General features: G+C 41.6%; 3 protein-coding genes across 4 annotated transcripts; all 3 read left to right on the top strand.

The window, feature by feature from the left end:
* Positions 1-1,390: 1,390 nt before the first annotated feature.
* Positions 1,391-12,736, top strand: LOC148318913 (ceramide transfer protein-like). 2 transcript variants are annotated; one of them, XM_088281662.1, is made up of 16 exons: positions 1,391-1,838; positions 3,587-3,721; positions 5,323-5,439; positions 6,503-6,610; positions 6,898-7,033; positions 7,876-7,959; positions 8,035-8,192; positions 8,381-8,473; positions 8,569-8,652; positions 8,972-9,064; positions 9,148-9,243; positions 9,655-9,787; positions 9,867-9,937; positions 10,094-10,222; positions 10,312-10,441; positions 10,911-12,736. In XM_088281662.1, the coding sequence occupies exons 1-16, from the start codon at positions 1,728-1,730 to the stop codon at positions 11,036-11,038; spliced, it is 1,806 nt and encodes a 601-aa protein (XP_088137788.1). In that variant the 5' UTR covers positions 1,391-1,727; the 3' UTR covers positions 11,039-12,736. The 2 variants fall into 2 exon arrangements, with proteins under 2 accessions (XP_088137788.1, XP_088137787.1); XM_088281661.1 differs by having other exon boundaries at positions 1,392-1,838; positions 6,895-7,033.
* A 735-nt stretch (positions 12,737-13,471) lies between these two features.
* On the top strand, positions 13,472-13,874 carry LOC148318912 (histone H2A-like). Its single transcript, XM_088282261.1, has one exon. The coding sequence runs from the start codon at positions 13,475-13,477 to the stop codon at positions 13,856-13,858; it is 384 nt and encodes a 127-aa protein (XP_088138387.1). The 5' UTR covers positions 13,472-13,474; the 3' UTR covers positions 13,859-13,874.
* Positions 13,875-14,503: 629 nt separating this feature from the next.
* LOC148318911 (histone H4) lies at positions 14,504-15,147 on the top strand. Its single transcript, XM_088282263.1, has one exon. It carries the CDS (start codon positions 14,610-14,612, stop codon positions 14,919-14,921), a length of 312 nt encoding a protein of 103 aa, XP_088138389.1. The 5' UTR covers positions 14,504-14,609; the 3' UTR covers positions 14,922-15,147.
* The last annotated feature ends 435 nt before the right edge of the window (positions 15,148-15,582 follow it).

Genomic DNA, 15,582 nt, shown 5'->3' with positions numbered 1-15,582 from the left:
CAATGTGCGGTCAGATTCCACTCTTAAATTCATCTGAGATACTGTGCCTTAGTAGGTGCTGCTGTTTTGGCTAGCAACTTAGTTTATTTAACATACATTCAGCCACTAACTGCTAAATGTCCATGTGTGAAGTGAGAACCACACCATCATCACCACACCATCATCCGTGAACAATACACATTAGCCATCAAAGGCAATTTTTTTATTGCCTCATATCTAATTATCAGAATGTTTGAAGAAGCAGCGGCTGTTTAACAATGTTTCTGAAAAGGCCAGCTGTCTAAATCCCTGTTCTAGTGTGATGCTTATGATGCTCTAATTTACATAGCTTTTATAAAAGCAGCTACATTTGCAACCATTTTCTGTTTTTCAGGAAATGTCTCGAATTGCAATTGCCTTATTAAATAAAGAAAGTCCTCTTCTCAAATAAGCGGCTTATCCTCTGTGCAGTTGACATCAACTTCCGGATGCTGCGGCATTCCTTCTCTGCAATAGAGAAGCGTTACATTGTGCAGCTAATGGAAGCCTTGCGGTTTTGGAGGTCTGGTGACTCTGCCGTATGACCGTAGAACCCGCAGAACTCGTGACGAGGCGAATTGCTCCCCCCTTCCCTCTCGTAGACAGCGTATATCATCGGCGCTTAGCATATTACTGCCGTTGACGCTTGCGGAAGAAGGCCCAGGGATTACAGCGTGACTCATTAGGCAAAGGTTTATTTCAAGCATGGGAGAGGGAAGTACATGGACACTTTACTGGATTACTTTTTATTCCAGGAAATATACACGCAATGCTATGCGCTTTAGAAGAAGACCTAATTACGAGACAATAGTGGTCCAAGATTTTTTCATAGTGTTGAATGTTCAATATTTAGTTTTTTCCACATTAATTTATTGCACAAAGTCTCATGAAACAAAATAAAATAAGTAATTGAATCGATCTTTAGTACTAAAATAAATTGTCTTTGCCCACAATATTCAAATTTATTGAGATGCAGCTGTTTGCATGTGTCTCATGATGGGTCACAAAATAAAGTATTGTTAAAAAGGTTTAACGTAATCGTTTATACTAACAAACTCATAATTCTTTATGGATGACTTAATAAATTATTTTGAATCCAGACATTATGATTTTATTACATTATTGGCACACAGCATCCTCCATAGACATTGCTGCAGGTCTGCCTATAATTATGGTCCGTGCGTTGATGATACAGTCAAATATAAAGATTTTTTTTTTTTGTCATTTCCTATCACTTGACATTGGTCAATATGAGTTCGGGGATTTCCATGCAGCGTGTTTGGCTGCTAAATCGGTCTCCCTCTTCTATTTTCAGTGGCATCAACACAAAGAGGGCGGGGCCTACTTCCCCATTTCAGGAAGAGCTTCGATGACGTCACGACAGCCAGCGCCCCACTCTGGCCACACACACGCACACGCGCACACGTTGGAGAAGAGGAAGAAGGACGCGAAAGGCGAGACGTCAGGACAAGATATCGCGAATAGTGGACAGGCGGTAATTAAATACATCGTCTGAAACACACGGAAGGATTTACGTTCGTCTACCAAGGCCCGTTTTTTTTTCCTTTTCTTTTTCTTTATTTTTTATTATTACCAGACGGCATTTTGTCCTTTTTTCCCCCGACATGATTCGGTGAGCTCTTGCCCCAAATTCACGTCCAGAATTAGTGTTCGTAGCTCACCCAAGCGCGCTAATACGAACCACCGACATGTCGGACAACCAGAGCTGGAACTCGTCCGGTTCCGAGGAGGATTCTGAGCCCAGAGAGGACACGGGGAACTTGGTGGGCGTCGGCGTATTCAGCGGAGTGCTCAGCAAGGTGAGTCTCCTTCGTTTTAGTGATCAAATGCTATCATTTCCTCCAAGGTTGGATTTAAAACGTCGCCATCTTTATTTATAACGGGGTTGTTGACAACACGTGATTGATTAAGAGCTACTTTAGTTGTGTTGTTTAGGAACACAAAAACAGCAAGAAACTTCATTACTTGGGTAACAGTAACGTAGAAAATAAAGTGCAACAATACCACAGAAAACCACCATGAGAACTAGATTAAAAAAATAAAGACCTAATCTCCATAAACACCTCCCATCCTATTCTATTGGAGAATATCTCAAGAAATGGGCTAGCAGTTGATCCCCTCATACATTGTTGACAACTTTGACTCATGATTTATCTTTACCGTGTCAGCATGTGGGAATCATTAAAAAGCCTTATGAATGGTTTTCAGATTTAATTGTTGCTGTTCAGCGGTTTTAAAAATGCCACATAGAGGTGAAGAGTTTACGACTGAAGCACCAGTTTTATTATGTATGGGATGGACCTTTATCCACGCCTGCTCCATGAGCATGTAAAACTACCAAACCCATGATCATGTCAACTCAAAATTAATAAAACCATACATGGTACTGTGGTCGCAAATGTACATCGAGTTAAATCAAGCAAGCCCTTGACGTAAACGTAAACGTGGTTTGCGACAATGCAAGATTTGGTATTAGCGGCTTATGTGACAAAATCCAAGAACAGTGGAGTTCGGACTCACACCCAAGGTCCCAGTCCCTTTGTCGGTTGCGTTCGGAAATACACACACTGCTTCTCTCAAACCATTCTTTTTCTTCATCTTCCATTTCTTTTTCGTCTTCCATTTGTTCTTCTATTCAAATATTGCAGTAATACCGATATCGAAATATTCAACACCGATTTCGCACATAGCATGTTTTTGCAGAATGGCGCGGCCCTAACCCGTAGACAAATAAAGACCTTCCCTCTGTTAAATGCCTTTCATCAAATAAGCACCTCGATGCAGTGTAGTCAATAAACGCCCTGCTTCCCCTTCCCCCGGGCCTCCGTTCAAAGGCAACTGAATCAGCAGTTGTATACGCGCAACATTTGCGCGAACCGATGGCTTTTATTGGTGAGCTAATGTGCGTCCAATGTCGCCGCCGGTCTTCAAACAGTTTGTGCGCTGACCTGCTAACCACGCACATTGCGAGATTATGTGCACATCCCACATGGAGAGGAGCTCACCTGGCACGGACAAAGTCCACCGTGCGTCACTGAGGCCTCAGCTGGGAGTGGAGGAGTAAAGAGGCTGCAGCAGTCTCACACTTAGACATGCCTCTTCCAGTTGGCTTTACATCTGGTAATAAAAAAACAGTAACAAAATCCTTCATTAGCCCTATGATTACTATATGGTAACATTTTGCATAACTTAGAATGTTCCATGCAAAAATTAACCGATCTTTAGTAAAACTAAAATAAAATACTACTCACCGTTTTTACATTAGTATCTGCCGCAAAATGATGTATTTGATTTTTTTTTTTTTTTAATTCCAAAGCCGCCAGACGTCATAGAGCCACAAGTGATAATAAGTAAAAAAAAAAAAAAAAGAAATGTGCAGAGAAATCAGTGTAATAGAGTGAAATTCGCCTCAGCGTGCGCCAAACAACGGCTCGTATCTTGAGAAACTTGTAAGTTGGGCCGCTCGTATCTCAAGGCAGAAATTTGTTGAAAATCTTGTCGAGTCAATGTGTGCTGGATTCCTGACGGGTTCTCTTGCTCTCCGCAGTGGACCAACTACATCCACGGGTGGCAGGACCGCTGGGTGGTGCTGAAGAACAACACGCTCAGCTACTACAAGTCGCAGGATGAGACAGAGTACGGCTGCCGCGGCTCGTTATGCCTCAGCAAGGCCATTATCACGGTGAGTGTTTCACAGATTAAAATTCCTTATTAAAGATTTGTTCACTCGGAGGAACTTGCCCTGACATAACTTTAAATGGATTTTTATTTTGTTTTTCTTCACTCACATGGTTGACAAGTTTGCCTCATGTTATATGTTTAAAGGTAAATATTTTGCATTGTTCGTCTGCTACATTCTTTAGTCAACACACGTTAGGCAAATTGTTGCAAATGGGCGACTGTGCACCGCGTGCCAGATGCTTGAGAGTGTTGCGACATTGCGACCGTTTTTACTTGCCGAAGCAGAGCCCAGAGTGTCTGGAAAAAAGGTGAATGACAAGAAAAACATTTTCAATCATGAAGGCAGTGCTTAATACGCAACACTTCATATGATTGTCTTTTAGGTTAGTGGAGCCAAAGTCTTCAAAAAAACCTAGTTACTGTAATTTCTTTGGAAAACTTGGTCAATTTCAAAAGTCACCCTTATTCATCTCCGAAAATATCTTTCTTATGAGCACAGATCGATCATGTGTCAAAAAATGTGACTCAGCTGTCGAGCATCCACCAAATCAATCAGCGGAGAAACTTTAGCCCGTTGTTCCGCAGGTACACGTGGTCCAAATATGTGCCCCGTGGTCCGCCCCTGGCCAACATGCTGCCTTTATCACCAGATGTCCTCAGTAGAGAATGTCTCTTTTGTACAACGGCTCTCCTCCTCCAGTCACTTAGGCCTCTCAACGATTTATCGATGACTTTTCTCCGCGTTTGTTGCCGTTGCCCTGTACAGACAAAATACGGAGTTGTTCCCAGGCACTCGACAACCATTTTGTTGCAATTAAGTGTATTTGCGCAGCTTCAACCCTTCCCGGCCAATGTAAATATTAACTTACACGTCGTACACTCGCTTTTTTTTTTTTTTTTTGCCAGGCCTCATCCCAACGCAAATATGCCTGAGCGGTGATAGCAACACTTCAACAACACTTGTGGGGTGTTTCTCAATTAAACGTACGAGTCATCTGTCACAGGGGGGTGTCAATATGGAAGCTGGATAGAAAGTTGCCACAGGCAGGAAATGCAACCCGTGACTTCCTCTTACGCAAGTTCCGTCGTCATGAAAGAGGATAAATGATCACATGTTCTCCGTTGTTACATATTGTCTTCCTTCTCGCTTTCACCGCCAACACGTGCTTTCAGTGTTGAGTCACACTTCCTCTTTCTAAATGAAAACTGATAGAAACGATGCTGACTGTACAACAAATAGCGGCTTTTATCTGAGTTTTTGTATTCTGGGTCAGGGCTTCAAATTATGGTGGCAAACGATTATGTTAATGATAGAATAATCGGTCAATTATTTTGTCGATTAATTGTTGAATTGGTAGATTTAAAAAAAATAATTCATTTTCAATCCCGAAGATTTGGACATTTGGATCAATAATACATGCAGTGACTTAAACTCATACACAGAAAGAGCAGCCTATGCAGCTGTTACGCACACGCCGTCACGTCAAAGCACGTGTGTTTATTCAGCTTTTCCTCTCATTCCTGCGCATGTGTTCTTTAGCAGCCCATGGCAATCACGAGCCAGGCAAACATCACAGCAATCGTTTCATTTTGTTTTCGCAGCCTCATGAGTTTGACGAGTGCAGGCTGGACATCAGCGTCAACGACAGCGTGTGGTACATGAGGGCCCAGGACCCCGAACACAGGCGCCTCTGGATCGACTCCATCGAGCTGCACAGGGTGTGTGTGTGTGTGTGTGCGTGTGTGCGTGCGCGCGCATGCGTTTGTGTTTCAATCAGCGTGTCAGAGAGACAAGGGAGGTGACCAGGGTATGATTTTCATCCCTTCACCACTGGTGCGTTTAAGGATCTGTGTTTGTGCGTGTATAGCACCAAAGAGTCAAAATGGTTGACAACAACTAGCCACTAGGAAGTCGTTATGACTTCCCGTTTGGATGTCACAACACTTTGTGACTTCTCATACGCTCTCCAAAGTGTGCTGAGAATTTGTCTTGTATATGCCAAAATTCCTGAGGAGAAAATGCAATACAATTTTAAATGCACGTACAGAAAAAACGATGGCGGCTTAATGAATTGGTTGAGTTTAGTTTTGGGAAAGCCTCCCCCCCCCCATCTCCTGACCAGGCTCGGAAAGCGTCACGTGGACATGACTCACCCTCGTGCACATCCACTAAACACACACATTTTAGCTGTCATTCCACCCAGTGAGTCACCACTTAAAAACTTCCCCAACCCCCAAAGTGCTCTCCAGACCACCATCGAGTCGCCCTGGCAACACAACACAAGCTCGATGATGTAATTGTTGGGATTCCGCCTGATGCAGAATATTAGCGCCACTGTGCTATAAGGAGATAAAGTAACACAACAATCAGTTCTGCTCGACAAGCTGCTTCCCCGCATTTGATTATGTCCTCCGTTGCACACAAAACAGCTTGGGAGCGCGTGGGGCGGCCGCGCGCACATCAACTCATCACGTCTGAGCTGATTAATGGGCGCGTGCGTGTGCTTACCTCTAAAGACTGAAATCTACCAGCAGAGTTAACTCCTGGTCATTGACCTATAGTTACCTTTGTTATCTAGGGGGGGGGGGCGAGCTGTGTATGTGCTGCTCCCTGGTGGTGCAACATGGGAGTGTCTCTAAAAAGAAGGGTGTAACATGTGTTGCCATGGTTACAATATATACATATATATATGTATACACAATATTATTATTATTGTAGGTGGGCTTTTAGTCTTCAAATTCACTTTTTCTCTCTTTGATGGCCGTGTCTTCTCTTCACCAGGCCGATCCCGGCTACAGTTCCGAGTCCAGCCTGCGCCGACACGGCTCCATGCTGTCGCTCACTTCGGCCACCAGCGGCTACTCGGCCACCTCCACTTCCTCTTTCAAGGTGACATTTGAACTCGTCCTCCTTTAGATACGTCATCGTATCAACTGAACACGCAATTAATGCCGACGCGAGCTGTAACGTAAGATGTATTCATGCAATTAATGGATAGTGGGATGTTTATTTACAGTTTAGGGATCGAGCGAGACAAATGGTCACTTCCGGAGTTGGAAGAAGCCAACCAAAAAAAATAAATAAACAGTCTGTCTTTAAGAAAGCTGTCGTCTGTTGTTGTTTAACGTGTCACCTTGCTTTTCTGTGTCAAATTTGTTCTGCCTTGTTTCTAGAAGGGTCACAGCCTGAGGGAGAAGCTGGCAGAAATGGAGACCTTCCGAGACATCCTGTGCCGGCAAGTGGACACGCTGCAGAGATACTTTGACAGCTGTGCCGACGGCGTGTCCAAAGACGAACTGCAGCGAGACAAGAGTAAGCCTACGTCCTCAAAAGTTAGCAATCGAAGGCAGTCGAACACACGGTGTTATAGTTACAATTAACTTATTTGTGGGGGGTTTTATATATGGTGTAATATAAATTACAATACAATTAGGAAATTCGAACACAAATGAATAATTTCACTCTGAAATTCCAGACATGGGCTTATATTAGTTCGATTCTGACCACATGATAAACATGAACAAAAATTACTGCTCTAAAATTACCTTTTTTTTTTCAACCATTTGGTGAAATACAAACAGCATTTTTTCCATTAAACACAACCCATTTTATTTTTACACAACATATTGAATATTTGGTACAGGTTAAAATATGTACTGTGTTCGGTTAAAATGAATAAATTCCCTTTGATAAATACATTTACATTGTTTTTCAGTTTTAATTATTCTAAGTAATTCACAGTGTCTCATCACTGGTGAGCTATTTTTAGAACAGACCCATGGGCTACTCATGTTGTCCTTGGGGCTAACTAGTACCCGCTGGCCTCTTAATATTAACATAAACATTAGCGATGTCTGCATGCCAATCATATTGTGCCCTGCTTAGAGGTGACCTAAAAAAAAAAAAAAAGACGCATTACCGGTGATGGTCAGTTTAGATTGCGTGTATCTGTGCAAACAGTCCCGTTAGGCCGCCTGCGCTCGCTCCGCCTTTTGTTCCCATCCCCGCTCCCTCTCGCCCTCGCTCCGTTCTCAAGATGAAACTCCACCATTGTCATCGCCACGTCAGTCTGACGGCCTCAGACCCTTTTGTGTGCGCCCGTGTACTCGTGTCAGTCGGTGTGCATGTGAGCTGACAGCCTGTTTTTGTTTCAGTCGTGGAGGATGATGAGGACGATTTTCCCAGCACCCGAAACGATGGAGAGTTTCTTCACAACAACAGCAGCACCAAAGATAAACGTACGTCCGGCTGATAAGTCGTATTATGTCTCTCCCACGCGCTAAACTGACGGTTGGCTTGTTGTGGTCGCGCAGTGTTCCAGTGTTCCAATCCCAAGGGGGTGAACGGCATCGACTTCAAAGGCGAGGCCATCACGTTCAAAGCCACCACCGCCGGCATCCTGGCCACCTTGTCGCACTGCATCGACCTGATGGTCAAGAGAGAGGACAGCTGGCAGAAGAGGCTGGACAAGGTGTGCAACACTGAACACGTTTGTCAATTTACAATATTGACAAGTGCCAACACTCAGCGACCTCATTTAATTGCCTTTTAGGCATATTTTATTATCAAACGGATTTATTTTTTTTTTCACACGTTAAAGGCTAATATGAATGATTGTTGAAAGTTTTGATGTGTTTAACTGTGCAAACGTGGCCGCAGGAGATGGAAAAGAGAAGAAGAATCGAGGAGAGCTATAAGTCGGCCCTCAACGAGCTGAAAAAGAAATCCCACTTTGGAGGTCCCGATTACGAGGTGACTTCCAAAATCTTCCGACGAGTCGTCCATTTTTATTTCATTTAGATTTAATAACGAGCTCAATTGTCAACGCGTCGTCCCGTCAATACCAGGAGGGTCCAAACAGCCTCATCAATGAGGAGGAGTTCTTCGATGCGGTTGAAGCCGCTCTCGACCGTCAGGACAAAATTGAACAGGTAACACAAATAAATATACTGGAGCTAGTTCAGGGAAAAATATTGACTCATTCCCACACAAGGGCCAGGACAAACGCATTACTATTGTTTTTATTATTTTATTATTATTATTATTATTACTATTTTTTATTATCATTATTATTAATTTAGTTGTGTGTATATGTATGCATGTGTATGTATGTATAAAAAGAAGTGATCTAAAATTTTCGAAAAACATTATTTATTAAATAGGTTATGTCTATCGCGGTCTTACTTTTTTGTGGGGTGTTCTGTAATCTCACCCGCATAGTTACCTATATGCCATTTTTGTGTGTTCCAGTGTCAGACGGAGAAGAGCAGAATCCAGAGATCAAGTCCACTTCCACCAGCAGACATCTTCTCCAGCTCGGGCTCTCACCGATTATCTGAGCAGGTTATGTGTCGGTCTCTCTATTCGTCCCTCGTGCACGTCTCAACGCCGCGAGTGTGAAATAACGTTGGCTTTCTCACGCACAGGTGGAAGAGATGGTGCAAAGTCACATGACCTACTCGCTCCAGGACGTCGGCGGTGATGCTAACTGGCAGCTGGTCGTGGAGGAAGGAGAGATGAAAGTATGTTGCAATGTTTGTCAAATCATCCCCCCAGCCCCGGAAATAAATAATAAACGTAGAAAACCTGTTCGGTGTGATATCTTACCGATCATTTTTTTCCCCTTTTTAAATCTTTTAATTTTGACTAAATTAACTTCTGTAATCTATTTATATGTTAAATGAAAATCAAATCAAATGAATTCTTTTTCAGATTTTTTTTCTCGATCCTATTTCGATTTTTTTTTTTCCAATTCAGTGCCGACAGGCTTCTTTTCTCAAGATGCATTTTTGCTTCATTGGAGAAGCTTCTATCATTTCAGAATTTGGCTTTTATTTTCTCTTGACAGCCTAACCTCCTGTCATGCATTATTTGTTTGGACGGTGGTTTAGACACTGATCCTGACTGGATTTTTTTTGTTTCAATGCGTGCAGGTGTACAGAAGGGAGGTGGAGGAGAACGGCATTGTGCTGGACCCGCTCAAGGCCACGCACTCGGTGAAGGGCGTGACGGGACACGAGGTGTGCCACTACTTCTGGGACACGGCATACCGCAACGACTGGGAGAGTACGTCCGATTTCGCAGCGGGCCTGCGGGAACACTTAAGTTTGTCTCGTTGTGACCTCACTCTCTACTTTCCCTGCAGCCACCATCGAGAACTTCAACATTGTGGAGACGCTGTCGGAGAACGCTGTCATCGTCTATCAGACGCACAAGGTACGACCGCGCTTCAATTAACCAGTGGGTGCGGCGTTTGCTTGAAATGTAAATGCCTTGCCTCATTGCGAGAAATACAATAATTGGTGATGATTTTTTTGAAATGGTCCAATTAAATGGCTACACTGAAAGTGAGTAAATAATGTGCACTTCCAGAGGGTGTGGCCGGCCTCCCAGCGTGACGTTCTGTACCTGTCAGCCATGCGCAAGATGGTGGCCAGCAACGAGAGCGATCCCGACACGTGGCTGGTGTGCAACTTTTCTGTGGACCACCACGACGCGCAGGTGTGCAGCAAGGCACCAAAGGGGCGTGGCTTCCTTTTTTTGTCACACATGTACTAAACCTGCGTTATTTGTCTTTTTTTTTTTTTTAGCCGAGCAACCGCTGCGTGCGTGCTAAGATCAACATCGCCATGATCTGCCAGACCCTGGTCAGTCCACCAGAGGGAGACAAAGAGATCAGCAGAGACAATGTGCTGTGTAAAATCACATACGTGGCTAATGGTGGGTCACAACATACAGCTTGTGCTGAATACTGTTTTAGGATGTCTTCAGCCATCATCAGCATTATGAATTGTCTTTTTGTTTCTTGAAAAGTACAACTTAACTATTTTTGGAGTTTTTTTTCATGTAAAATACAACTTCTTAAAGAGAGTTTTTCTTGAAAAAAACATCTTACTTTTTTCAAAATGTCCGTCTTTTTTAAATGTAACTTTATTTATTGAATATTTTTTGTAACAAATATTACTTCTTGACGAAACATTATTTTCAATTTTTTTCTGGAAAAAAAAATTTTCCCGTAAGATTCACATTTTTTTTTTCCTTTGTGGGGAAAAAAAAGTTTTTCCCTGCATTTTGTATCCTTTTCCTCAGAACATAAAACTTTCTTTTTGTAATACTACAACTTTAATTAAGGGGGAAAAAAAACCTACAACTTTGTTGCCAATTTGAAGAATGTTTGTGTTTTGTGCAGTGAATCCCGGCGGCTGGGCTCCGGCTTCTGTTCTGCGAGCAGTGGCGAAGCGCGAGTATCCCAAGTTCCTGAAGCGCTTCACCTCCTACGTGCAGGAGAAGACCGCCGGCAAACCCATCTTGTTCTGATCTTCTCTTACGTTACATCTCATACCAAGTTGTGTTCAGGCCACACTGAAGAGGATTTAAAAAAAAAACGCAACTTCTGATCCTGAAAAATTAAAAAAAAAAGTGTTATAATATTATTACTTTTGTTCAATTAAGAGAAACCAAACTTAGAAATACTTTCCGCACCTCAAAGTTCAACATTTACTTTAAAAAAGTTTTTCTTTGAAAAAGAATTTCCAAGATTGTTTTTTTTTTTATTGCCTTTGAAGTTAAAAAATATAGATATTTAATCTTATCTTTTCAAGTTTTTTTTTTCAATAAAAATAGTTATACTTTCCGGGGGTAGTGTTGAAAAATCCTGGAAAGCAGTCATGTTTTCCCAAAAGTTTAAAAAAAATATTTGGGGGAAATACGTGCGACTAAGAATTTTTACCCCAAGAATTCTCTTTTTCTCTGACAAAAACTTTTCATCAAATACAACTATTTTCTCAACAAAAAAACTAAACTTTACTACTGAACTTTAATTTTTTTAGAATTTTTTTTTTTAAAGTATACGAATTCCAATTTGCTGTAGTCGTCTTTTTTTTTGTGTCCTTTTCAGTGTGAGCCTAACACTGCTCGGCGTGATTGACATCCAGCAGAACCCTTCCGAGCTGCCAATCTGCTCCAGCAACTTTTCTAATTGCCCAGTTCCTCAATGCAAAGTGCGTTGAAACGACGTCTACGTATATTCTATAAAGAACGTGTCAAGAGAGATTTATCTTTTCTATTAGACAGTTTTAGAGTTGCCGCTTTCTTTGCCACATTTATTTGTTTACTTGTATGAAGAGCACTGAGGGGACCGGCTTAATAAATTGTGGACCCCTATGACGTAAAATGCTAATCCTGCTAATGAGTGTGCCTGGTTTTCAGCACAGAAGGCAAGATTAGTCCAACTCAAATTGTAAACGTGTCGCAAAGGCTTTTTGTTGTCGTCTCGACTGCGTGGAGCCCAAAATGCCTTAGTGGGTTAGTTAGAGGGGAGGTGGCAAGAATTTGTCACCTGTGATGTCACTAGACAAGTGCCCATGTATTGAGAAACAAACGTTTTTTTACAAACTATGTTCATGTTATATTGTACTATTCGGATTTGACTTGTTGACTCCAATGAAGCACTTTGACCTTCCCTTTGCTAATTCTTTTGTGTTTTTAGCTGATTGCTATGTTGCGGGTTAAATTGAGCCATCTGTTTTAAAAGTAAGTTTCTCTCTCAATTTTTGTTTTTTATTTTTATCCTCGAAAAATGTGATTCTTTCTTTTTTGTTCTCAGAAAATATGCAATTGTCTTCTATAAAGTAACATGCAACTTTTTTCTCTTAAGAAATACTTCTTGATATTTTTTTTTCAAAACACTTTTTTAGTCGTATATGTTGTCCATCTAAGTGACCTGTTTGATTTATTAAAAACTTATTCATCTTCAAACTGTCATAACATGTGGTTTAAGTCGCAATTTTGGAAATTGGACGTGGCCCGCAACATAGAATGGTTTGGATATATAATATTTTGAGTAAGTTGCTCAATGGCGACCTGTGGTCCAACTAATCATTTTGACATGTTGGCTTGCAGTTGGCTCGTAGAATGTACTTGCAGTACATGTACATAGTTAGTGCATACTAATGCTTTGAAAAGTTAAAAGTATTGTGACCATATTTCAGGAGAAATAAAAATGTTTGACAAACAGTGGACAATACAAGTTTAATTTTATTATATAAAATACACACACATCAAACACATTTACAGTTGTTTTCAAATTTGTATTTTTTTTTTACTTCAAGGTTGACCGTTGTTTGAAATAAAGGGAACAATTATAGTTTTTTATTATTTTTTTTATTAAAAAAAATATTTGAAGGTTATTTTTTCATTAAATTGATCTAACTTGAGTGACTATTGTACATTACCGCCACCTTCTGTCCACCACTGTTAATTCAACATAAGTATTTGCTTGGTGCCAAAGAAAAAAAAATATGGACAGGGAGCGCACTGCACCCATTAATTTCCTATTCACGTTTGAAATTCTGTGACTGAATAACACATATATATATATAAAGTATTATTTTTAACTAATAGTGTCATCTAAAGATCTCTTTTTTGAAGAAAGTATTTCCGTCTCTTATTGGATTCAGTAACATTTTCTGACATAAAAATAGAGGGGGAAGAAAGAGTTACTGAGAACTTATTCCATTTATACATTTGTCATTATTAGTTAGGAAGGCGCGGCACACCCTCCAGAATCACGACAGCAAATACTTGTCAAAACAAGTTGCCATCGAAACAGGAAGTTCGTAGCTCGTTGCTGATTGGACAACCGTTTTCCCGCATCATGTGGCCAATCACAGAGTGGCACGGTTGCTTATAAATACACTGCGACGCGGTAACTCAAGCGCAATCAAAAAATAATCTTCAAATAAAAACGAAATCATGTCTGGGCGTGGAAAATCCGGAAAGACCAGAGCGAAGGCTAAGAGTCGATCGTCCCGTGCGGGTCTGCAGTTTCCAGTCGGTCGTGTCCACAGACTGCTCCGCAAAGGCAACTACGCCCAGCGCGTCGGTGCAGGCGCCCCCGTCTACCTGGCGGCCGTACTAGAGTACTTGACTGCTGAGATCCTGGAGTTGGCCGGTAACGCTGCCCGCGACAACAAGAAGACCAGAATCATCCCACGTCATCTGCAGTTGGCCGTCCGCAACGATGAGGAGCTCAACAAACTTCTGGGCGGAGTGACCATAGCTCAGGGCGGCGTGTTGCCAAACATCCAGGCTGTTCTTCTGCCCAAGAAGACCGAAAAAGCCGCCAAATCCAAGTAGAGAGTTTTGACAGATTCTGCACCCCAAAAAGGCTCTTTTAAGAGCCACACCCATATTTCAGAAAGAGAAAACAAGTCCGAATTTCCTTCCTCCATTGAAGTGGATGGCATCTTGTTCTTAAAGCCAATGCTGTCCATTGCACGATTATCCATAAAGTAAACTTATATCGAGTTCACATTTTGAGAAGCATTTCTGAATCACAACTAAAATCAATATAAAATATAGAATTATAAAACAAATAAAGTATTTAATGCATTTTGCATGCACATTCAGATAATAACAAGGTGTGGTAAAATGATCCATGTTATAATAGTCATTGTGGAATCATACCAAGTGCTCCATTTATATTTTGCAGTGTATATAATGAGTCTTCAATGTAGTAGCTGCATAAATGTTATAGGTTAAATTATATTTTGTGCACAGTAAATGTGTGTATGAAACGGATTCATGTAAATTTGTATTTAATTTTTAATAACAACACAGGTTTATAATAATCTTGAAAGTTAATTCTAGTATAAGTCATATCCGCGCAATATTTGTTGATGTGGTTGCCAACAAGAACATTTTATGGCATCGATTTTATTTGAAAGACAAAATTCTCTCTTGGCGTTTGGCATTGTGCTGAGTGAAGCTCCTCCCCGCATGATTGCATCAGCTGTTCTCTTTCAGGTCCGCTGTCTTGTGATAAGATCGCCTGCCCACTGGCGAGGCGTTACTTCATTGTTTCAATCTACTACTGAGTGCTACAAACATGTCTGGCAGAGGCAAGGGAGGCAAAGGGCTCGGAAAAGGAGGCGCCAAGCGTCACCGCAAAGTTCTTCGCGACAACATCCAGGGCATCACCAAACCCGCCATCCGCCGTTTGGCTCGCCGTGGTGGTGTCAAGCGTATCTCAGGTCTGATCTACGAGGAGACTCGCGGCGTGCTCAAGGTTTTCCTTGAGAACGTCATCCGTGACGCTGTCACCTACACCGAGCACGCAAAGAGGAAGACCGTCACCGCAATGGATGTGGTGTACGCGCTCAAGAGGCAAGGACGTACCCTGTACGGCTTCGGCGGTTAAATTCGAATGTCGACTTCGCCACAGAACAACAACGGCCCTTTTAAGGGCCACACACTCCTTCCTTTAAGAGTTTTCATTCTCAATAGCACGAATGCTAATTATACACTTTGCAGTATCACGAGTGAAAAATGATGCATAACATATGAACAGATGAATAAAGAGGCACATGAGCGTGTTAATAGTGATTATTAAGACAATGTAGTTCTGTTTCATTGAGAGACAAATTCTTGAGAATTTTGTGCGGTTTGGTTTAAATTTTGGCGTGTTTTGCCGTTGAAGTTGTAAGCTTTCGTGTGTAACATGACTGAGTCAAGAAAAGTCTATTACTGCTTCTTTGACATTAAATTACACGTGTTAATGCTTTCCGAGTCTTGATAACGAATACTACCTTCCCTGACGGCACGCGCAGCAAACAATGAGGAAAAATTGGATAAGGTAGATGTTACTTTGAATGCGCTACGCATTCAAAAAAAACACTCCACGTTCCCCATAGATTTTTTAAATTAAACGGTGTAAGAAATCAAAAGATTGCAACAAAGTGGTTTTAAGGGGAAAATAAGTTTAACACGTTGAGTCTAAACAATCTAAGGGAGTGTGTTTTGAAAACTATTTTAAAGAAATACGTTTATACGTCACCCAGAAAGTGTCATTCTGATGGTTG

This window comes from Idiotropiscis lumnitzeri, chromosome 18 (genome assembly GCF_059441095.1).
Source record: "Idiotropiscis lumnitzeri isolate Australia: NSW breed Sydney's pygmy pipehorse chromosome 18, RoL_Ilum_1.0, whole genome shotgun sequence".
NCBI lineage: Eukaryota > Metazoa > Chordata > Actinopteri > Syngnathiformes > Syngnathidae > Idiotropiscis > Idiotropiscis lumnitzeri.
This window is presented reverse-complemented; position numbering and strand designations above follow the sequence as displayed.

Coding starts and splice junctions, on each gene's coding strand:
- LOC148318911 (XM_088282263.1), top strand. CDS start 14,610: ATGTCTGGCAGAGGCAAGGGAGGCAAAGGGCTCGGAAAAGGAGGCGCC.
- LOC148318913 (XM_088281661.1), top strand. CDS start 1,728: ATGTCGGACAACCAGAGCTGGAACTCGTCCGGTTCCGAGGAGGATTCT. Junction 7,034..7,875: donor CGAACTGCAGCGAGACAAGA/GTAAGCCTACGT, acceptor TTTTTGTTTCAG/TCGTGGAGGATGATGAGGAC. Junction 8,474..8,568: donor TTGGAGGTCCCGATTACGAG/GTGACTTCCAAA, acceptor CGTCAATACCAG/GAGGGTCCAAACAGCCTCAT.
- LOC148318912 (XM_088282261.1), top strand. CDS start 13,475: ATGTCTGGGCGTGGAAAATCCGGAAAGACCAGAGCGAAGGCTAAGAGT.